General features: G+C 41.5%; 1 protein-coding gene across 2 annotated transcripts in view; it reads right to left on the reverse strand.

Annotated features, from left to right (window-relative positions):
- Window positions 1–24,280, reverse strand: part of LOC126236893 (ATP-dependent RNA helicase DHX33) — a 140,958-nt gene that overhangs the window by 37,864 nt on the left and 78,814 nt on the right. For both annotated transcript variants that reach the window (XM_049946532.1, XM_049946533.1), the window contains 5 exons: window positions 20,155–20,288; window positions 19,635–19,819; window positions 12,461–12,536; window positions 827–1,020; window positions 600–729 (listed from right to left, as the gene is read on the reverse strand). In XM_049946532.1, coding sequence (XP_049802489.1) covers window positions 600–729; window positions 827–1,020; window positions 12,461–12,536; window positions 19,635–19,819; window positions 20,155–20,288 — 719 coding nt within the window. The remainder of the gene's footprint in view (window positions 1–599; window positions 730–826; window positions 1,021–12,460; window positions 12,537–19,634; window positions 19,820–20,154; window positions 20,289–24,280) is intronic.

Genomic DNA, 24,280 nt, shown 5'->3' on the forward strand with positions numbered 1-24,280 from the left:
TGCGGGGCAGGTCCGGCCACCTTGGTGCAGGTCTTATTACATTCGATGCCACATTGGGTGACCTGCGCGCCGGATGGGGATGAAATGATGGTGAAGACAACACAACACCCAGTCCCTGAGTGGAGAGAATCTCCAACCAAGCCAGGAATCGAACCGAGGCCCATAGGACGGCAATCCGTCACGCTGACCACACAGCTATCAGGGCGGACGTCCTGTTGATGACTCAATGCTTCTGCTATTCAGTGAGTGGTTTCCCTTACTCCCAAATTATTTACTTTCTTATGTAACTTTGCTAATTTAAATCTAAAGAGATTATCTACTTCCCATCTCATTTTCTTCTTCCAAAACACAAGGGTTTTTACTTTAAGTAAAGAATATACTATATAATTATATGGAGTATTATAGGTTTTAATATTACAATTAGAAAACAGAAGGTGACCTGAGAATAGGCCACTGACATAAAGATTTTATTCTGGAAGATTAATATCTGGAGGTAGATCATTATACAAACTAATCCAGATACAGAGACTGCCTAAAGCAATAACTAAAAATCTATTTCAGAACAGGCTTTATACACAATAAGTATAAATATTCTCTACCTTCCTCGTATACACACGGTAGCAGTATCCAGTTGATTCTCGACCAGCCCGGCCTGTTCTCTGCCAGGCTTGTGCTTGTGAAATTCTTTGCACTTTCAAGATATCCAGCCCTGTACCAGGATGGTGCGACCTAAGAAAAGTTTAAGACAAAGTTGCCATTGTTAAGTTATTTAACAAAATAAATAACTGAAATCCATAGCAATAAGAGTTTTAACTACAGCTCATACCTCGCTTTCACCATTCCACTATCTATAACATACTTTATTCCACTGATTGTGACTGATGTCTCAGCGACATTTGTGCTTAGTATTACTTTCCTCATGCCTTTGGATGTAGGTCGAAAAACATCTAACTGCTGATGTGATGGCAGGGATGAATATAAAGGATAAACTCTTAAAGGTGGTGCCTTGCCCTCCAGGTCCTGAAATTATTGAATAAGTATAAAATAATAAGTGCACGTCAAAGTAAAAGTAACTTATGTAAAAAATACTTATCTTAATTATATATACATACACTCACATCAATGAAATTTAGCATAATTAAAGAAAACAACTTAACTGATTTTATTACCCATAAGTAACCTTAACAGAAAATTCTTTATTCAACTTGTAAAACTGAACAAGTACCATGTATTTTTTTCTGTTATTACTGTGTTGTACAAACATCACAATAAAAAAATTCCTTCACTTACTGTTACACAGACAGAAAAGGAAAGTGTTATGTTATGCACACCTTAACTGAATGCTATCAGACAGACACTCCAGTATTTATGTTCTGTGGAATATTACGTTTAAAATTAGATCCCTAGGCCAGCTTATTTTCAATAGAGAAAATAGCCATTACTACAGACAAAAAATGGTATGAGTATATGATGGTTACTGGGTGTGTCACACACACTCTAGGTGGTGGGTTGGGAGGGGGCAGGGGGGGGGGGGGGAGCCGACACAATGATCTGTTCAATAGAAAGAGCTCCACAAACTGAACAAGTCAATAAAGCATTGGTCCACCTCTTACCCTTATGCAGGCAGTTATTTGGCTTGGCACCGATTGGTAGAATAGTTGGATGTCCCCCTGATAGATATCATCCCAATTTCTGTCCAATTGGCCCATTAAATTATCAAAATCCTGAACTGGTTTGAGGAACCTACCCAGAACACTTCCAGTGGATTCAATTGTAGGCAGATTCAGCTACCTTGCTGGCCCAGGTAGGATTTGGCCAGTATGAAGACATGCAGTAGAAGCTCTTGCCGTGAGTGGGTGGGCATTATCTTACTGAAATGGAAACCCAGAATGGCTTGCCTTGAAGGGCAACAAAATGAGACATAGGATACCATCAGCATACCTCTGCGCTATAAGGGTGTCATGGATGACAACCAAAGGGGTTCTGCTATGAAAAGAAGCAGCATCCCAGACCAGCACTCCTGGTTATCAGTCTCTGTGGTGGGTGACAGTCATTTTGGCATCCCACCACTATGTGGGGAGTCACCAGACATATCCTCAGCCTGGAATCTCATTGACTGGAGTAGAACTGTCTTCAGTGATGAGTCGCGCTTTGAATTGAATCCCTATGACCAGCAAAGATGTGTCTGGAGACACTCTGGACAGCAATGGAATATCAACCTGTCACCCACCATACAGTCCGAAAGCCAGGAATGATGGTCTGGGGTGCTATTTCTCTTCATAGAAGGACCCCTTTAGTTGTCATCCAAAGCATTCTTACAGCACTCTGTAAGTTGACAATATTCTACGCTCTGTTTTGTTGCCCTTCATGGCAAGCCATCCTGGACTTACATTTCTACTTCTATATCTATGCTCTGCAAACCACTGTGAAGGGCATGACAGAGGGTACGTCCCACTGTACCAGTTAAACCAGTTTTTTCCCATTCCATTCACATACAGAGCACGAGGAATGCCTGTTTGAATGCCTCTGTGCGTGCTGTAATTATTCTAATTTTGTCCTCATGATCCCTATGGGAGCAAAAAGTTGGGGTTTTTAGTACATTCCTATAGCATCATTTAAAATATGTTCTTGAACCTTTGTTAGTATACTTTCTCAGAACAGTTTACATCTGCCTTCAAGTCCGTATCAGTTCAAATTCTTCAACATCTCTGTGAAACTCTCCCCTGGATCAAAGAAACCTGTAATCGTTCATGCTGCCCTTCTCTGCATACACTCAATATCCCATGTTAGTCCTATTTGATATGAGTCCCACACACTTGCGCAATATTCTAGGATGGGTTGTGTAAGTGACCTGTAAGCTGATTGCACTTCCCCAGTGTTCTACCAATAAACCAAAGTTTCCAACCTTTGAACCACTTCGAAATCTTATCAAAATCAGACTGAATATTTATGCTTCTTTTGGACAGCAGCTCATTATAGATAAATGCATCATCTACAAGAAGTTTCAGGTTAATACTAATGTTGTCTGTAAGGTTATTAATATATAACACTGCAAGGGTCCCAAAACACTTTTCTGGGGCATATTCGAAGTTACTTTTACATCTGATAATGATTCTCCATCCAAGATAACATGATATGTCCTCCCGAGCGATCCAGTCACAAATTTCAATTGGTACACCATAAGAACATGCTTTTGACAAAAAATGTAAGTGTGGTACTGAGTCAAATACTTTTCAGAAATCAAGAAATACTGCATCTAACTGACTGCTTTGATATAAATCTTTCACTGTGTCTTGTGAGAAAAGTGAGAGCTGGGTTTCAGATGATCAATGTTTTTGGAATCCATGCTGATTGGTTTGAAGGAGGTTGTTCCAGTCGTTTGAGATACCTCATTGTGTTCGAGCTCAGAATACATTCTAAGATTCTACAACAAATTGGTGTTAAAGATACTGGACAGTAGTTTTGTGGATCACTTCTACAACCCTTCTTGTAGATGGGTATGACCTGTGCTTCTTCCAACTACTGGGCATAGTTTTTTGTTCGAAGGATCTATGACAGGTTAAAGTTATTTCATCCATATTTTCATTGGTATGAGGATTAAATTGGGGCAATTCTCCTGGGTTTTCCTTTGAAAAGGAACATTTGAAAACAGAGTTAAGCATTTCAGCTTTTGCTTTGCTACCCTCAATTTTACTTCTTGACTCATACACTAGGGACTGGACACAAACTTTGGTGCCAATAACAGCCTACACATGACCACAATATCTTTGGGTTCTATGAAAGATCTATATATTCTGCTAGAGTAGTCATTGAAGGCATCACATATTGCTCTCTTGACACCCAAATGCATTTCATTCAGCATCTCTCTATCTATAGCTCTACACTTTGTTTTACACCTGTTATGCAGTAACTTCTGTCCCTCTACAAGATTCTGTACAGTGACTGTATACCATGGAGGGTTTCTTCTATTACAAACTATTCTACTGGGAACTTATCTATTCAGTGTATGGTCAACTGTTCTTTTCAACTTGAGCACAGTTCCTCGACGTGCTCCTGTCCAGTGCTGAAGTTCCAGGTTCCTCATGAAAGCTGTGACACCACTGATTTTTTTATCTAGTTAACTGGACATATATATCTTTCAGCTTGTTTTAGTTGTCTTTTGTACTTCAGTAATCATTGCTGCCTCAACCACATGATGTTCATTGATACTAGTTGTGCTGTGGACATTCTCTAAGAGGTCAGTTATATTTGCTGGTATTAGATTCAATATATTTCCATCATGATTGGGGTTCCTAACAATCTGTTCTAGGTGGTTTTAAGAGAAGGCATTTATTATCGTTCTGCAGGATGTCTTATCATATCCATCACTAATGAAACTGTAACTTTCCCATTTGACTGTTTGATGATTCAAACCTCCTCCAATGATTACAGTATGATTGGGGAACTAACGTACAAGCGAACTGATGTTTTCTCTAAGGTTTTCAATTACATCAAGAGATGAGTCTGGTGGGTGATGAAAGGATCCAGTTACGCTTTTATTCCCACCCCTGAAACTGTTTTTTTGCTGAAAACAGTTTCACTAGTTGCTTGCTTCAATTTCTACCTTGGTAGATCTGAGTTTCTTCTCTACTGTGACAAATACACCACCTCCATTTCCCATTATCCCATCCTTTCGATATACAATTAAATTTTCCCCAAAAATCTCATGGCTATCACTTTGAGGTTCCGACCAGCTTTTTGCATCTAGTATTATATGAACTCTGCTACTTTTCAGGAGCACTTTGAACTCTGGCACTTTTTTTGCGAATGCTTCAACAGTTAACCAAAGGGATTTTAATGTTCGTGTGGGAGGCATTTCTTTCGATCTTACACTGATACTTCTGGGTTTCCTACAGCTTTCGTTATCTGGACCCCATGCACGATCAGGCTACTTGTGTAGTGCACACCTGACCCATTAAGCAGGACCCTACAATTCTCAACCCTATGGTGCAAGTCGAAGAAGTTGCAGCCTAGTTTGTCACAGAACCTTTGACGTCTCTTGTCACAGAGGACATGCATATCCAGTTTATTGCCATTTTCAGACACAAATAGAAAATTAATCATTGACATGAGGAACATCATATCAAGAGATCACACTCACTGTTTGCTGTAGTGCAATGACTATAGAACTAGAAGTGACAAGAGAGACTGAGGACAACTGTGGCAAGAAGGGTATGCAAGTGGTCATCCTGAAGGATGACAACACAAGAAGGGAGCAAGGTTCGTCGACTGGCTCTGAAAATAGATGGATGGCAACAGCTGATGTCCAAGCAGAGCTTAGAGGCCGAATACCAACATGACCCATTGGGAACCTACAACTGGAAGTTGGATTGAGATCTTTGGTCGCTGTGCATTGTTTACTGCTGACATCATACCAAAGACAACAGAGATTTGCATGGTCTAGAGCCTGTCAATTGGACATTTAGTGGCTTTCTGTGGTGTTCAGAGAATAGTCTCACCTATGTCTGTAGTGGTCAGATCGACATCAACTGATCAGGCAGCTATTCTTGAGAGCTCATGCCGTTTAGACTCCTGAAATCATGGTATGGGTTGCTACTGGCAACAGGACTGATTTCATAATTGTTGAAGGGAGGCTGAATATTCATTAGTGTATGGCAAGAGTGGCAAACCCTGCTATCATACCATTCACGACCAGAAGGATGATGCAAGACCCCACACTGCAGTTCACACCACAATTGCCTTGAGGAATTTATGGATCCATGATTGGACAGCTTTGCCTCCTGATTTGTCACTCAAAGAGCACTTCAGGGTTATGCTGGGAAAACATGCATTACTCCAGTCGGCAATCTTCATGAACAGATATAGCATGCATTTTCAGGCATGATATGATATTTCTCAAGATGACATTCTGAGGCTGTTTGCTTCCACACCACCACAAATACTAGGATGTTTTTGTGCCCATACGGTCACAACTTATACTGCTCTTGATGATGGACATCAGTTCTGGATGAAGTGAAAGTGTAATCATTTGATACCCATGATGTGATGAACATCTCCACAAAGTTTAATAAATATCAGGTTGATTCTTCATCATGTAACATATTTCTGTCACTGCACAAATGTATGACATGGAGTTGCAGAGAAGCATATATACATAATAAAAAAGCACTGAATGATATTGTAAGATATTACAGTTTATAATATAAGGGAGGTACTTCACAAATATTTAAAAGTAACACCAAAACTGATGTGCTGTAGTGGGAAAAAAGTAATGACAAACTTAAAGAAGAAGATCAGAAATGGAAGGAGTACAAGAGAAAAGGACACAGAAGTTAAGCAAAAATTATCAACAAAGAATATAAGAAAGACCAATGAGCTGAATAGTAAGAGAGAGGGAGAGGGAGATAGAAATAGAAAGATAGATACAGAGAGAGAGAGAGAGCATGGGTTAACAAGTACATAGCAATTAATACATAATACAAGGAGTGAAATAACTATTTTACAGAAAAGTTATCCCCAACCTACAAAAATTATGAAACTCGATATACTCTCATGCACTGTGTAAAATGTTCCACATTTCATTTTTTATTTGACATTTCTCAATTTTACTCCATTTTGTAATTCTGTTGTATCCACTACACTATTATTGCATTTTCTACCTGATTTTCATGACCTCTTTCCCTGTTCCAGTCACTTAAGTATTACATCTGTAAAATTCTTCTTTTGTTTTGATCTTAGTTTCTATCCTTTACAAAAATGATAAGCCAATGCTACAATCTACAATAGTCTTTTCTTTCCCCATGTGACACATCCATTGATGCATAACGCCACTTAATGATAATTTAAGAATTCTGAGATTTTGCAATAATGTGTGAATGTTAAGTGAGACAATCAAACAGTTTATTTCAAAAGACAGAATGATATCCACAAACATTAAATTCATGAAGGAGCTTTGGGAAATTAACTAAAAAAATTGTAAAAAGGTGGCCATCAGTATAACAGAAAGCCAGTAATGAAGCTACGTCATATGACCGAAAGTAGAGAGTAAATATTTAAGATATCATGAAAGATAAATAATGTTAAAGCAATCTATGACTGGAACCAAACACATAAAACACAAGGAAATCCTACAAATAATAATAATAATAATAATAATAATAATAATAATAACAATGTAGAAAAAGACAGATTTCTACATACTGTAAGGAAGACATGTCAAGTTGCAGACAGGCACTATTATAAGACACTCACATAAAGCTTTCAGCTGCAGCCTTGATCAGTAAAACACACACACACACACACACACACACACACACACACACACAAAACCTCCAACTCCAGCATCTCGGGCCGGAATGCAAGCAGCAATCTAGCAATCTGAGGGGGCAGAGAAGGGGAAGGGATAATAGTGTAGGGGTGGGGAGAGAGAGGAATGCTGTCTGGTGGAGTGTGCAGGGGCTACACTGCCAGCAGGCGCAGCATCAGGAGGTTGTGGACCAGAGAGGTGGGGAAAATTAGGAGCTAAAAAGGAGAGGAGCGGGGAAAGACAGGCAGATGCATTGGCAAAGGGCTGCAAATAAACAGGATGGGAGATGACAATGGGGAGGAGATGATAGGATAGAACGGGTGGAAACTATTGGGTGGAGGGTGTGGGGCAGTATTTTACTGTAGGTTGAGGCTGGGATAATTACGGGAGTGGAGAATGTGTTGTAAGGATAACTTCCATCTGCACAGTTCAGAAAAGCTGGTGGTGGAGGGTAGAATCCAGATCGATGGGGTAGTGAAGAAGCCATTGAAATCAAGTGTGTTATGTTCAGCTGCATGTTGTGCGACAGGGTGGTCTACTTTGCTCTTGGCCACAGTTTGGTAGTGGATATTCATTCTGGCAGACAACTGCTTGATAGTCATACCAAATAAAAAGCTGTGCAATGATTGCAGCAAAGCTGGTAAATGATGTGGCTGCTTTCACAGGTAGCCCGGCCCCTAATGGGGTAGGATAAACCTGCGACTGGACTGGAATAAGAAGTGCTGGGTGGGTGGGTTGGGCAGGTTTTGCACATGGGTCTTCCACAGGGATATGATCCTTGTGGCAAGGGGTTGGGATGAGGAGTGGCTTAGGGATAGACTAGGATGTTATGGAGGTTGGGTGTGTGACAGAACAGCAATTCAGAAGGTGTTGGAAGTATCTCCGGTAGGGTGTCCCTCATTTCAGGACACTATGATAAGTAATCAAAGCCCTGACGAAGGAAAGTAATCAAAGCCCTGATGAAGGATGTGGTTCAATTGTTAAAGACTGGGGTGGTATTGGGTGATAAAGGGGACATTCCTTTGTGCCTGGTTCTTGAAGGTGGTGGGAAGATAGGGGGTGAGAGGGGAAATGGCAAAGGAGATCTGTTAGCAGACTATGTCTGGGGGATAATGCCTGTCTGTGAAGGCCTTGGTGAGACCCTCAGCATATTGAGCAAGGGAGTTTTTGTCACAGCAGATACACTGTCCTCGGGTGACCAGGCTGTATAGGAGAGATTTTTTGGTGTGAAAGGGAGGATAGTGTCAAAATGCAGGTACTGTTGGTGGTTTTAATGTGGACAAAGGTGGGGATGGAGCCATCGGAGAGGAGAAGGTCAACGTCTAGGAAGGTGCACGCTGGGTTGAGAAGGACTACATGAAGCAGATGGGGTTGTGAAGAAACTCTGGCCCTGGCCCTGTGCACAGATTGTGAAGATCTCATCAATGAACCTGAACCAGACTAGGAGTTTGGTAGTTCAGGAGATGAGGAAGGTCTCCTCTAGATGGCCCATAAAAAGGTTGGCATACGAGGGTGCCATGTGAGTGCCTATGGCTTTGCTGTGGACATGTTCATATAACTTCCCTTCAAATGAGATGTAGTTGTGAGTAGGATAAAAGTCAGTAAGGTGTATGAAGAATGAGGTAGTGGGTTTGGAGTCTGAAGGACATTGGGAAAGGTAGAGTTCAATAGTGGTAAGACCATGGGTATGAGGGATGTTGATGTATAGGGAGGTGGCGTCAAGAATGATGAGTAGGGATCCAGGAGATAATGGGGTGGGGATAGTGGAGAGTCGCTGAAGGAAGTGGTTGGTGTCTTTGACTTGGGAGGCTAGATTGCAGGTAACTGATTGGAGGTGTTGGTCAATGGGGGCTGAAATTCTTTCAGTGGGGGTACCATAACCAGCCACAACAGGACGGCCAGGATTGTTGGGTTTGTGGATTTTGGGGAACATGTAGAAGGTGAGTGTGTTGGGTATCATAGGGGTGAGGAGGGAAATGGATTCAGGGGAGATGTTCTGGGAGAGGCCTAAGGCTTTAGGCAGGGATTGGAGTTTGTGTTGGACTTTTGGGATTGGATCACTCTGGCTGAGTTTATAGGTAGAGGAGTCAGATAAATGGCGGAGACCTTCTGCCAGGTAGTCACTGTGATTCATAGCAACAGTAGTGGAACCTCTGCCTGAAGGTAGGATGATTAGGTCAGGATTTGTTTTGAGGCTATGCACGGCTTTCCTTTCTTCTACTGAAATGTTGGAATTAGGGGGTTCTGGTTGGAGGGATTGGCTGCAATGGAGTGGGAGGGGGGAGGGGAGAGGATCTCAGTTAGATGGTAGTATGAACTGGAAGAGGCAGGGCTCAGTGTAAGAATTAGGGGGTTCTGGTTGGAGGGATTGGCTGCAAAGTAATGCTCCCATTGCAGGGATTGGGAGAAGGAGAGTACGTCTTTGGCAAGTCCAGCATTGTTAAATTTGGGTGTAGGGCTAAAGGTGATGCCTTTGGATAGGACTGAAACTGCTGTGGAGCTGATGGTTTTGGTGGAAAGGTTAACAACAGTGTTACGGGAAAGTTTTGTCTCTAGATTTGGTGGAGAGTTGGTAGTAGGGCTCTTTTGGGGTTGTAACAAGCTGTAAAGGTTGGTTAGGCAGGATTTAGCTGCTATGAGAAGGAACACTCTGGATACAATAGAGGTTGTATAGTGTTGGCCCAAGGGAGCAGTAGGATGTCAGCAGGTTGGATAACTTGTGGAGGTAGTGCTGGAAAGCTCCTCCAGGTACTGGAGAGCAAGGGATTCAATTTCAGAGATGTCATGTACAGAGTAGAGATTGCAGAGTAGTAGGATCTTAAGCAGAGGTGGTTTGGGATGCCTGTGCCATGGAGATGTGTTTTTGCAGTACCAGGTTTTTGATGTCTCCTTTAGATGGCTTGTAAAAAGGTTGGCATAGGAGGATGGCATGCGGGTGCCTGTGGCTGTGCTGCAGATTTGTTTATATACCGTATTTACTCGAATCTAAGCCGCACTCGAATCTAAGCCGCACCTGAAAAATGAGACTCTAAATAAAGGGGGAAAAAAAAAAAATTCGCAAATCTAAGCCGCACCTGAAATTTGAGACTCGAAATTCAAGGGGAGAGAAAAGTTTTGGGCCGAACCTCCAAATCGAAACAAAGTTGGTCCATTGTAATATGAGACACAATTTAGGTCGAATGAATGACGATACAGCTACAGTAGTTTGGTTCGAGTCCGTATTTATACAGGTACCCTTCCTTTTTCGCGTGCTTCGTCTGGTTTGAATCAATTGCTTATTTTGCTTTGATCTGATAAGTGCCGTTTTCTTTGTTATAGGTGTTTACGTCACTCTAAGCTGAAAATGCATTACTGTAGTAGTGTGTCATGCATTGTTTGTCGCATTCTGATAGTGCGTGTTTACAGCCTGTCGCCGCTCGCGGCACGGCTTGCTTTTATACGCGCTACCGCCGCTTACAATTAAAAAACAGAGAGAGGAATCGTCTCATTAGCGAAACAATGGCAAGAGACTGCTATTTGTTGTTACTTACACTGCTGCTTTCTTTGATAATGATCAACAAGAACCAAATAATAGACTGTGTTTGATAGAACATGTTCTGAATGAAAGTTAGGCGAAAATTTTTCCTCCGTTTGAAAATCTTTGTGGCCGCTTCTTTAGTACATCAAATTCTGCACAGAAATTAGAGTCATCTTAGATTTAAAAATCTAGTCAGTTGCCGTGCTTCATTTCTGACTGTATCACTATTAGGCATAAGAATAATACGAATATAAACATGACATGATACGTATATTCTTCCGCTTTTGCTGTTGTCTCACTCTAGTGTGATTCACATTTCATCAGGTTACTATTAGCAACCATCTCTTCTCACAGGTAGGAAAACATTCAGAACGTAGAGTTGGCCATATTGACAAACATCCCAAACAGTCTTGCCAGCCGGATTTTCGTAGCACATTGAAATTCTGCTACATTTGAAGATGCACAATACGGTATTTGTATTTACTTCTTTAGATAATGTATGAAAATGCAGTGGTTGAAACTTTGGACAGAGAAAAATGCTCGTCTTCCACCTTTTTTTAAAAATTTATTTACTGACGCAGAGGTTTACGCGCCAGTATTTATCTTTGTGCCTACAAAGCATGCCTGTGTAGCGCTACATATAGTTAGTTGTGGCGGCACCTACCAACATTTTTCAGAACTTCCACTTGCTTTGCGCTCGATTCTAAGCCGCAGGCGGTTTTTTGGATTACAAAAACCGGAAAAAAAGTGCGGCTTAGATTCGAGTAAATACGGTACATTCAAATGAGAAATAGATTACTCTATTTCAGAATATGCAGCTGAACATAACACACCTGATTTCAATGGCTGCTTCACTACCTGAGACATCTGGGTCCTTCCCTCCACCACAAGCTTTTCTGAACTGTGCAGATGGGAGTTATCCTTATAACACATTCTCCACTCCCATAATTATGCCGGCCTCAATCTATGGTGACATACTGTCCCCACACTCTCCACCCAACAGTTTCCACCCCCTCTATTCTATCTTCTCCTCCCCATTGTCATCTCCCACACTGTTTATTTGCAACCCTCTGCCAATGCCTCCACCCATCTTTCCCCACTCTTCTCCCTTTTTGCTCATTTTTTTTTCACCATCTCACTGCCCCACACGCTCCTGACACTGCGCCTGCTGGCAGTCTAGTCCTTGCACACTCCACCAGACAGCGTTCATCGCTCTCCTCACCTCTACACTACCATCCCTTCCCCTTCTCTGCACCCTCCAGATTACTGTTTGCATCCCATGTAATGTTGCATTCCGGCCTGAGATGCTGGAGTTGGAGGTTGTGGGTGTTGTGTGTGTGTGTGTGTGTGTGTGTGTGTGTGTGTTTTACTGACTGGCCAAAAGGATTATGTGAGTGTCTTTTAATTGTGCCTGTCTGCAACTTGATGTCCTTCTTTACAGTAAGTAACACTCTGTCTTTTCCTACATTTTTGATATTCCTACCTGGAGTTTCCATTGATTAATAATAATAATGATAATAATAATACACAGAGATAAATAGTACAAAGTTACACCAAATAAAATTATTAAAAATACATGCAAATTCCATAAAATAATACAAATGTATCTATAATATTTCACAGAAGCTGCAACTGACCCGTGCTATAAGACGTATGTGATGAGCCATTGATTCAATTTCCTCCTGACCCGTCAAGAACACTAAAATGTCATGACTGAAATAGAACAAGAATGTTGACACATTTTGTTAGTTTTGCACGTCGAAGAATACACTTTTAGCTTAAAAAAAAATCAAATCAAACTGTTTTATACACACAATGGTACTATTAATCAAAATCATGTATTCAAAATGTGATTTTAGCCCTACTAACATAATTCCTTAGCTGGCTGGTAATAGCATACATTATAATTTTATGATACATACTGCACTGCACTCAAAAACATCCTGCTTTTGTTCTTAGTTTTTGTCTTTAGTGATACATAATAAAAATTCTGAAACTTTCTTGTCACTAGTGGTGCATGAGGTATGTCTCTAAAGTTTCCAGCCTTGTTCTTTAAACTGGGATGGCTGGAGTGGAGTGCAGGGTCTTAATTACATCTTAGTGAAGCTTATTATGATTAATCAGGGTAGATTCCAATGTACATTGCACAAATTCATACTGTGCAGTTGTTAGTATCAATAAAATAACAATCTTCATGTATTTTGTTATGGGAAACTTACGTGGAAGGGATGCAGACCAATATGCACTTCAGAGAGCATGCTGAGCCAAAATCTGATACACTATGAACAACATCTATTACAGTTAAACAGAGACAAACTGGTTGCTAAATGACCAATATTGAATTAGGTCTCTGGTGGCACAGGAACATCTGATGATTACAATTATTTGGTTTTAATGTGCTCAACACTGTGTTTAGGTAAGGTTATGTAAGTGTACCCTTAAAAATTCTTGTTGAATGAATGAATGAATGAAATTAACATAATAAATGAAAAGAAACAGTTTGCTTTTGTTCTACAATATTACTTTTATTGTGTTAACCGGTTTTTGGCTTACAAGGCCATCTTCAGACATTTACTGAGTATTGTCACCAAAGAAGTTGCAATGTTTGCAAACAACATTGGAAGAGAAGTAACACATCTAAACTGAAGTAGAAACATACAGTAAGTAAAAATTGACAGTAAATAAATAACAATGGAGTAGGCAAGAAAACCTTTATTACAAAATAGGAACCGCATGCCTACATACCAGTTTCTATTAATAAACAAATAAAATAAAATAAAATAAGTACTAGACAAGGCTACATCATGAGGTGCGAAACAAGGAGAATGATACACAAACCAATTAAAAGAAGAGACCATTATCAATGTAACTACAGAATATATAAGGAACTTAAGCGATATCAGTAAGATAAACAGAAATAAATAAATGCAGGAAAATGAAAGAGTTTGAGGGAACCTACAGTAAATGCAATCTTTGAGAGTGTGGTGGTACTGCATTTTAACATTAACATTATATTCAAAACAGTGAATATGTATCAGTCTGCATTAAATGGATGAACAAAGTGAAGTACGAACAATATTTGATGAGACAACTACAAGAGGTGTTAAATATGGACAGTAATACAAGTACCAGTAAAAAGAAAGCCTTAACTATTGAAACTACACTCTATATGGAATACAGAGACAACTTCAATAAAACAAAAGAACTTAATGAAGACAGGAAAATGGAAAAATGTAGGAACATACGGTGTGGGAAGTAATGAACAAAAGAGATGATCATATGAAGTTTAGGAGAGGGGAAGTGTTGAGCTGTGTCTGGTCATTTAGGATTAGATCTGAACTGTGAGCAAGATGTTTGTTAATTTCCAGGGTTTCCAGCAGGTTGATTTTATGGCCTTTGTTTGCTAAGAAGTACACGGGACACTGGCTGGTAGTTATGACCCTCACTCAGTACATGCTCAGCAAATGCGGAGTCAGAATTCTGCAACTTCCAGCTGCGTTCATGTTCAGCCAGCCTAGTTGCTATGTCTCTGCCTGACTGACCGATGTAAAATTTGTCACAGCGCAGATGCACAAGTCTAATGTCAATCTTGTGGAACTGAATGACTTGAGACTGGCCACTCAGACATGCTTGGCACAGAACTACACTCCTGGAAATTGAAATAAGAACACCGTGAATTCATTGTCCCAGGAAGGGGAAACTTTATTGACACATTCCTGGGGTCAGATACATCACATGATCACACTGACAGAACCACAGGCACATAGACACAGGCAACAGAGCATGCACAATGTCGGCACTAGTACAGTGTATATCCACCTTTCGCAGCAATGCAGGCTGCTATTCTCCCATGGAGACGATCGTAGAGATGCTGGATGTAGTCCTGTGGAACGGCTTGCCATGCCATTTCCACCTGGCGCCTCAGTTGGACCAGCGTTCGTGCTGGACGTGCAGACCACGTGAGACGACGCTTCATCCAGTCCCAAACATGCTCAATGGGGGACAGATCCGGAGATCTTGCTGGCCAGGGTAGTTGACTTACACCTTCTAGAGCACGTTGGGTGGCACGGGATACATGCGGACGTGCATTGTCCTGTTGGAACAGCAAGTTCCCTTGCCGGTCTAGGAATGGTAGAACGATGGGTTCGATGACGGTTTGGATGTACCGTGCACTATTCAGTGTCCCCTCGACGATCACCAGTGGTGTACGGCCAGTGTAGGAGATCGCTCCCCACACCATGATGCCGGGTGTTGGCCCTGTGTGCCTCGGTCGTATGCAGTCCTGATTGTGGCGCTCACCTGCACGGCGCCAAACACGCATACGACCATCATTGGCACCAAGGCAGAAGCGACTCTCATCGCTGAAGACGACACGTTTCCATTCGTCCCTCCATTCACGCCTGTCGCGACACCACTGGAGGCGGGCTGCACGATGTTGGGGCGTGAGCGGAAGACGGCCTAACGGTGTGCGGGATCGTAGCCCAGCTTCATGGAGACGGTTGCGAATGGTCCTCGCCGATACCCCAGGAGCAACAGTGTCCCTAATTTGCTGGGAAGTGGCGGTGCGGTCCCCTAAGGCACTGCGTAGGATCCTACGGTCTTGGCGTGCATCCGTGTGTCGCTGCGGTCCGGTCCCAGGTCGACGGGCACGTGCACCTTCCGCCGACCACTGGCGACAACATCGATGTACTGTGGAGACCTCACGCCCCACGTGTTGAGCAATTCGGCGGTACGTCCACCCGGCCTCCCGCATGCCCACTATACGCCCTCGCTCAAAGTCCGTCAACTGCACATACGGTTCACGTCCACGCTGTCGCGGCATGCTACCAGTGTTAAAGACTGCGATGGAGCTCCGTATGCCACGGCAAACTGGCTGACACTGACGGCGGCGGTGCACAAATGCTGCGCAGCTAGCGCCATTCGACGGCCAACACCGCGGTCCCTGGTGTGTCCGCTGTGCCGTGCGTGTGATCATTGCTTGTACAGCCCTCTCGCAGTGTCCGGAGCAAGTATGGTGGGTCTGACACACCGGTGTCAATGTGTTCTTTTTTCCATTTCCAGGAGTGTATTTCCAGTTCCAAGGGACTCTTTATAAACAATTGGATAGCTTAGCTATGGGTTCCGCTCTTAGTCCACTGTTGGCTGAAACACTTATGGACCATTTTGAACAAAATTTTCTAAAAACAGAAACTCTGAGTGCAAATATCAATACTGGTTTAGATATGTAGATGATGTCCTGTATATGTGGACTGGTACTACAAGACAACTCAACACATTTTTGAAAAACCTAAACAGTCAACATAAAAATATCCAGTTCACAAGGGAGATTGGTACCAGACCCATAAACTTCTTAGATCTCACCACTGACATCAGTACACACACACATTATTTCAAAATTTACAGAAAAACTACAACTACAGATACAGTAATACCTTCTTGCTCACAACACACCATAGCTCACAAAGATGCAGTTTTCCATTCAGTAGTACACCGTCTCATATCTATCCCCATGTCCAGAGATGCTTTTAAAGCAGAGTTAGATACAATAAAATTTATTGCCACAGCCAATGGCTACAGTCCAGTTCTTATTGACCACATCTTGCACAGGAATCAAAAACGGAAAATTATACCCCTCCTCTAAGCCCCTCCTGCTTCCCCTCCACTGTCTGCAAGAAATGGTGTACACTACCATTTCTAGGTGAGGTATCACAGATTGTAGCCAAAGCACTGCAAGCCTGCAAGTACAGGCTTTCCTCCTATGTTAGGAACACGACAGCCCAGTATGTTTTTAACAGCAAAGATAAAATCTAGTTATTAGCCAACAGTGGGGTATACAAATTCACCTGTTCTGATTGTGGCAAATTTTACATCGGTTAGTTAGGCAGAGACATAGCAAAGGCAGTGGATGTTTCTTGGTCACAGTTTGTCTGTGGCCATTCATGCGAACAGACAGCTTGTCTAACGAAGGCTGAGGCCAGGAGGGTTATGGGAATGTAGAGATATTCCAGGGAGAGTTCCCACCTGCACCCTTCAGAAAAGCTGGTTTTGGTATGAAGGATCCAGATAGCATAGGCTGCGAAGCAGACATTAAAATGAACTATGCTGCAGTAACTGGATGGTCCAGCTCTTTCTTGGCCGCAGTTTGTCAGTGGCCATTCATGTGGACAGACAACTTGTTGGTTGTCATGCCCACATAGAATGCAGCACAGTGATTTAAGCTTAGCTTGTAGATCACATAACTGGTTTCACAGGTAGCTCTGCCTTTCATGGGATAGGTGATGCTTTAGACAGGACTGGAGTAGGTGGTGGAGGGAGAATGAGTGGGACACTTCTTACATCTAGGTTTATAATGCGGATATGAGCCATGAGGCAAGGGGTTGGGAACAGGGGTTGTTAAAGACAGATGAAGATATTGTGTAGGTTCAAAGGGCAGTGGAATACCACTGTGGGAGGGGTGGAAAGGATAATGAATAGGACATTTCTCATTTCAAAGCATGATGAGAGGTAGTTGAAACCCTGGTGAACAACGTGATTAAGTTGCTCCAGTCCTGGGTGGTACTGAGTCACAAGGGAAATGCTCCTCTGTGGTAGATGGAAGACTCTGGGAGGCGGAGGTGGGGGTGACTTGAGAGATAAGGCACACGAGAACTGTTTCTGTTCAATGTTGTGAGGGTAATTACAGTCTGTGAAGGCCTCAGTGAGACACTTGGTATGTTTAAGAGAGGGTCAGCTTGTCACTATAGATGTGATGGCCATGGGCGGCTAGGTTGTATGGAAGGGACTTCTTGGTATGGAATGGGTGGCAGCTGTCGAAATGGAGGTATTGCTGGTGCTTGGTGGGCTTGATTTGGGCAGAGATACTAACGTTGCCATCTTTGAGGTGAAGGTCAACATCGTGGAAGGTGGTTTGTTGGGTTGAGGAGGACCAGGTGAAGCAAATGGGGGAGAAGTTGTTGAAGTTCTGGAGGAATGTGAATAGGATGTCCTTACCCTGGATCCAGATCACAAAGATGTCATCAATGATTCTGAACCAGGTGAGGGGTTTGGGATTCTGGATGGTTAGAAAGGATTCCTCTTGATGGCCCATGAATAGGTTGGCATAGGATGGTGCCATGTGGGTGCCCATTGCTGCACCCTGGATTTGTTTGTAGGCGATGCCTTCAAAGGAGGAGCAATAATAGGCAAGGGCATGGTTGGTCATGGTGACCAGGAAGGAGGTTGTAGGTTTGGAATCTGTCAAGCATTAGGCAGCCGTCTAACCTACAAATGCACCCACAGTCTTTTTATTTCTCTTCTTTTCCACTGCTCCCCCCCTCCCCCCAATCTGTCTAACCTCCTTATTGCTCCAAGCTACCCTACCCTCTCCCCACCTTATCCACATGTGATTCCACAAGCACCACTTTACTGTCCCCCAACCCTACCCTGCTATCCCTCCCCCTCTCTTTCCCAGCCTCTTCATTACCCCGACCATCCAGATTGCTGCTCCCATCATGCGCTGCTACTTATAAACAGTAATTCCTCTGAAAGCAGATGTAAAATGTGTGGCTTCTGTGATTTGTTGAGCTGGAAATCCCATCTCGATGGAGCAGGTGGTCTGTTAATTATATTTCCACAGCTTCCTTGATCACCGAACCCCATTAGGATGAAACTACAGTGAGTTTCTTGACTTTCCCTTAATTCATGGAATGGTCAGTGGCTATATAATATTCATTCACTGCAAATTTGTTGGGCTGTAGAATGCGGGTGTCTCACTGGTGTTCAATGCTTCATTCTTGTGCAGTCTGTACTGTTTGTCTCATGTACCTTTCACAACATTGCCAAGGAATTTCATGTGTACTCGCCTCTCGTAAAAGCAGATATCTTTCACAGATTGCAGAAGAGCTGCCATCTTTGCTGGAGTAAGATCCCATTGACTTTACGCTTCCTCATTATTCTGGACATTTCTGATAAACATTTCTCACACACGGTAATAAGGTCGTAGACTTTACATATTTCATCTTGCTCTTCCTTTGGTTGTTTTGACCTTTTTGCTTTCATAATTCTCTAATTTGATATTTTGTGTATCCATTTGTGCTGAATACCTTTTTCAAGTCTACCAGTTCACCCTCTAGGGTGTCATCATCGGATACTACATGAGACCTGGATGGATGTCCTTATAGTACACACAATGCCTTAAAATCCCTCCATCCTTACGTCAAACTATCATATACAAAAATGGTACACGGGCATTCATTCGCTGTTTCACAGTAAATTTAATTTTTAATGAATGGTGTTAAGATGCTTAAGAAATTATATCAGTTTGTCCTCATCATGGCGCCACACTGAGTATGCCTCTGACAATCTCTGGTAGTGTTAACTTTACACTACCAAGAGATATTTATTTTGATGAGTTTTGATGAGTTCTGTTGTATCCTGAAAATCCACATGCTCAGTAGAGTAGTAAAATTAGCATTCTGTTATTAATTTACATTACTTTATACAATACAGTCTCTCCTGTTTATTATCACAGGCACAATGGCTTTTCTCTAGTCAAGAAACAAATGTAAAAAAGAAGAACTTACTATGTAAGACGGTAAACGCGAAGCCCAAATACGTTTGGTGTATAGCTGAATTAATTAGCTTAGGTTTGATGTATATTCTCGATTGGACTAAATTATATAGCTAAAACTATGATGATAATGTCCAGTGTCATTCCTTGTGTCACAATAAAATGAGTCACATCAGTTGTGACATATTTCTGTGTGTTAGATGAGATATATTTTTCTTTTATAATCTAGTAAATCTGAATGCATCTAAAAGTTGGGTCCTTACTTGGCTGGAGCTTCCCTGTGAATCTGGAAGATGGTCACCAAGGAGCTAAACACATAATCTTCCTGAGGTTGGATGGTGTGAAATATCTTCACTGGGTGTTGTCTGCCTTCAAGATACAATATTGGTACATTCCCAAAGTAGTTGCTAAAGTGGTCTACATCCATAGTAGCCGACATTACTAGTATCTGTAAAAGGTTATAATGTATGTTGTCTCTTCCAAAAATGAAAACAAGAAGAGAAATAAAGTCACCAGATAGTAAATATGCAATTCACATGCTATTGGTTTAAAAGAAAAAGTGAACTACTCATTAAGATGTAAAACATTAGCTGACTTTTTTGGTGATTGCTCTTAGTTATGTTCAACAGTTAATTTTCCTTTGATTTTCTTGCAGGTTCTCCAAGAAAGAGAAAAAAATACCTAACTTCCAGTACATTTCAACTACATGCGGAGTTCAAAAACAAAATACATAACTGTTTTCATTTTTTACAAAACTTCTAAATATGAAAAAAAGCTATTTACTTTGAGTGGTTTGAGACCCCTTTCTTTGCGTGTTTTCTGTGCCTGCTTGACAATACCAAAAAGTACATCAGTGTGAACTGTTCTCTCATGAGCCTCATCCAACACAATAACACTATACTTCATGAGTAAATTATCTGTAACAAATAAATCAGAAAAGGAATATGACTACATAATAATTACAAACATACAAGAGAAAGAAAAGTAATAGATTCTTTCAAAACAAACATATTTCCCATTGTTTATGAGATCAAATATGACATTACAACACAAAATTTTAAATGCAAGTTATTGGTTCAGAATAAAAAGATAGCACAAATTTTAATACCAGAATAAATACAATAATGAAATATACAGGGCAGAAAGCACTTGTGAGAAACCATTTGGCAAACACACAACATGAAGGCACTGAGGTGATCTAGCAAGCTAAATGTTTGACAATATTTCTCTGACAAAGATCTGCTTGAAGTTAATAATTTGAAAATGTCAAAGAAAACATCCTTATTTAACTCACAAGACAGGGCTTCACACACAATACATATATAATAAGTAGGAAATAACATAGAAATGAGGAGTACTTTTTAATAAAAATTGATACTAAAAGTCCAATTAATAATTCGGATATAATAAAACTACGACTGTAATATATCCAGTGAGATTCTTTTAGGATAGTTTCCAAGCTGCCATGAATATTTAACAAGAAAGTAGAGGTATATAAATAAAATAAAATCTCTCCAATACCAATGTTCTTGCCATGTCCTCAAATAATTATGATGATTGGAGGTAAGTTATGATTTTATGTCAACGCTATTAATTGTTCTGTATGCCGACTGAGCATATCCCTCAACAATTCAGTTGTGAATAGGCAGTTTGACACAGTACAGTAATGAGCAGAATGCATTACATTTTGCAAATGAGAATGCAGTAGAGGAAAAACAACTGTTCAAGATGTTTTGTTCAAGGAGGTCATCCAAAATCTTCAAAACAATTTGAAGACATATTCTTCCTTACCAGGATCTTCAGCTATCAATGTCAATGGACACTGTCGTGGACATATGTCTGGAGGAATCACCCCAGAAACAATAGCAATATTTCACATGTGAGAAGGAGCAAAGAGGAGGAGGAATACAAGCCTATGAAGCACAGACTTTAGTCAAGAGAAATTTGTGCGGTACACCAGCAATTCACAGCCAGTAAATTGGATATATATGTGTGATGAACTTCACAGTGGACACATTTGATGTATATCCTATGTCCACTCTACAGCAAGTAAATATTGCTGGTCAACAATACAACTGAACCTCGCAAGGAATCTCTTTATGATTGGGATGTTAGTGTTTGGTGTGATTTAGCTTGATATATACTATGTGCCTAACGGTTCTTCAACAGAACAGTGACCAGTAATTATTGAATGCTTTTGTCAGTAAGATGGATTAATATAAACTGCAAGAAAAATAGGAAAACTCAAATGTGGAAATGGTTTTCTCATTTGTCGATCGATGACAAACCGCATTCCAGGCACGATATCTCCAGTTTGTCAGAATGATTGATTAATGTTGTTCTCTTGGATGTTCAGTTCTTGTTCACATTTTCTGCACTAAATTGATTAATGTTGTTCTCTTGGATGTTCAGTTCTTGTTTACATTTTCTGCACTAAATTTCATGTTTGTCAAGTGCTGTGAGTTTTGCTGTTATGTGTATTTGTTGCCTGGATTCCAACCAGACTGGTTGTGTCATCAAAATATTGTGTATCAAGTGGACAACAATGTGGCTGATTACTCAGCAGACCACCAGTAATCATTGCAAACATTTGTCAACTGCTCAAACAGAAAAAAATGATAAGAACATTTATGCATGTGTGCTTACTGACAACAGGTGGTTAAACACATGGTAGAGTTAACTAAGTTGTTTTGAAACTCAGGTCAGCGAATTTTAACAGCAGATTTGGAAATGACAAGGGCGCTAACAAATTTGTGCTCTAGCTCATGACTGAACGGCAAAATAGCATTGAGGAAATACACTGTGTGACCAAAAGTATCTGGACACCCCCAAAAACATATGTTTTTCATATTAGGTGCATTGTGCTGCCACCTACTGCCATGTACTCCATATCAGCGACCTCAGTAGTCATTAGACATCGTGAGAGAGCAGAATGGGGTGCTCCGCAGAACTCACGGACTTCGAACGTGGTCAAGTGATTTGGTGTCACTTGTGTCATACATCTGCACGTGAGATTTACACACTCCTAAACATCCCTAGGTCCATTGCTTCTGATGTGATAGTGAAGTGGAAACATAAAAGGACACGTAGAGCATAAAAGGGTACAGGCTGGCCTCGTCTGTTGACTGACAGAGACCGCTGACAATTGAAGAGGGTGTAATGTGTAATAGGCAGACATCTATCCAGACCATCACACAGGAATTCCAAACTGCATCAGGATGCACTGCAAGTACTGTGACAGTTAGGCGGGAGGCGAGAAAGCTTGGATTTCATGGTCGAGTGGCTGCTCATAAGCCACACGTCATGTCGGTAAATGCCAAACGACGCCTCACTTGGTGTAAGGAGCGGAAACATTGGATGATTGAACAGTGGAAAAACATTGTGTGGAGTGATGAATCATGGTACACAATGTGGTGATCCGATGGCAGGGGGTGGGTATGGCGAATGCACGATGAACGTCATCTGCCAACAGTAAAATTTGGAGGTGGTGATGTTAGGGTGTGGTCTTGTTTTTCATGGAAGGGGCTTACACCCCTTCTTGTTTTGCGTGTCACTATCACAGCACAGGCCTACATTAATGTATTAAGCACCTTCTTGCTTCCCAATGTTGAAGAGCAATTCGGGGATGGCGACTGCATCTTCCAACACGATCGTGCACCTGTTCACAATGCACGGCCAGTGGCAGAGTGGTTACACGACAATAACATTCCTGTAATGGACTGGCCTGCACAGATTTCTGACCTGAATCCTATAGTACACATTTGAGATGTTTTGAAACACTGACTTCATGCCATGCCTCACCGACCGACATCGATACTTCTCCTCAGTGCAACACTCTGTGAAGAATGGGCTGCCATTCCCATCAGCACCTGATTGAATGTGTGCCTGCAAGAGTGGAAGCTGTCATCAAGGCTAAGGGTGGGGCAACACCATATTGAATTCCAGCATGTCTAGGTATCTGGATGATTTTGATCACATAGTGTACCTATATACCCGAGTATAAGATGACGCTGATTATCAGACGACCTCCTTTTTTTAAGAGAAAAGTTTACTTTAAAATATTCTGACTAATCAAATCAATAACTGTTTTATTGACACAAAGTACCTGCTCAAAAAGTTAACATTATACCTTGTAGTGAGCTGCATAAGATTCCACAAATGCGGTCCGTGAGCACAGCTGTATGGTGCACCACAGAAGATGCCAGTACCGGCAGAGGATCCCTACTCTCAGATACGTATGCAGCCTCTCCGTAGTGCACTCTACCAGACGCCTGATGACTTGTAGGGTTGGGTGTGGCCAGTTTTGCATGCAGTCTGATGTTTACTTCAGCTGATGTGACTGGAACTAATAGGACAGCCACCCCATGGCAAGTGTTTTTCCGTATCAAATATTTGAAGTTAATTATGATGGCGTCCTCTTGGGTAAAATATTCCGGAGGTAAAATAGTCCCCCATTCGGATCTCCGGGCGGGGACTACTCAAGAGGACGTCGTTATCAGGAGAAAGAAAACTGGCATTCTACTGATCGGAGCGTGGAATGTCAGATCCCTTAATCGGTCAGGTAGGTTAGAAAATTTAAAAAGGGAAATAGATAGGTTAAGGTTAGATATAGTGGGAATTAGTGACGTTCGGTGGCAGGAGGAACAAGACTTTTGGTCAGGTGATTACAGGGTTATAAATACAAAATCAAATAGGGGTAATGCAGGAGTAGGTTTAATAATGAATAAAAAAATAGGAGTGCGGGTTAGCTACTACAAACAGCATAGTGAACGCATTATTGTGGCCAAGATAGACACAAAGCCCATGCCTACTACAGTAGTACAAGTTTATATGCCAACTAGCTCTGCAGATGATGAAGAAATTGATGAAATGTATGACGAGATAAAAGAAATTATTCAGGTAGTGAAGG

The sequence above is a fragment of the Schistocerca nitens genome, chromosome 2, assembly GCF_023898315.1.
Source record: "Schistocerca nitens isolate TAMUIC-IGC-003100 chromosome 2, iqSchNite1.1, whole genome shotgun sequence".
In the NCBI taxonomy this organism is placed as follows: Eukaryota; Metazoa; Arthropoda; class Insecta; order Orthoptera; family Acrididae; genus Schistocerca; species Schistocerca nitens.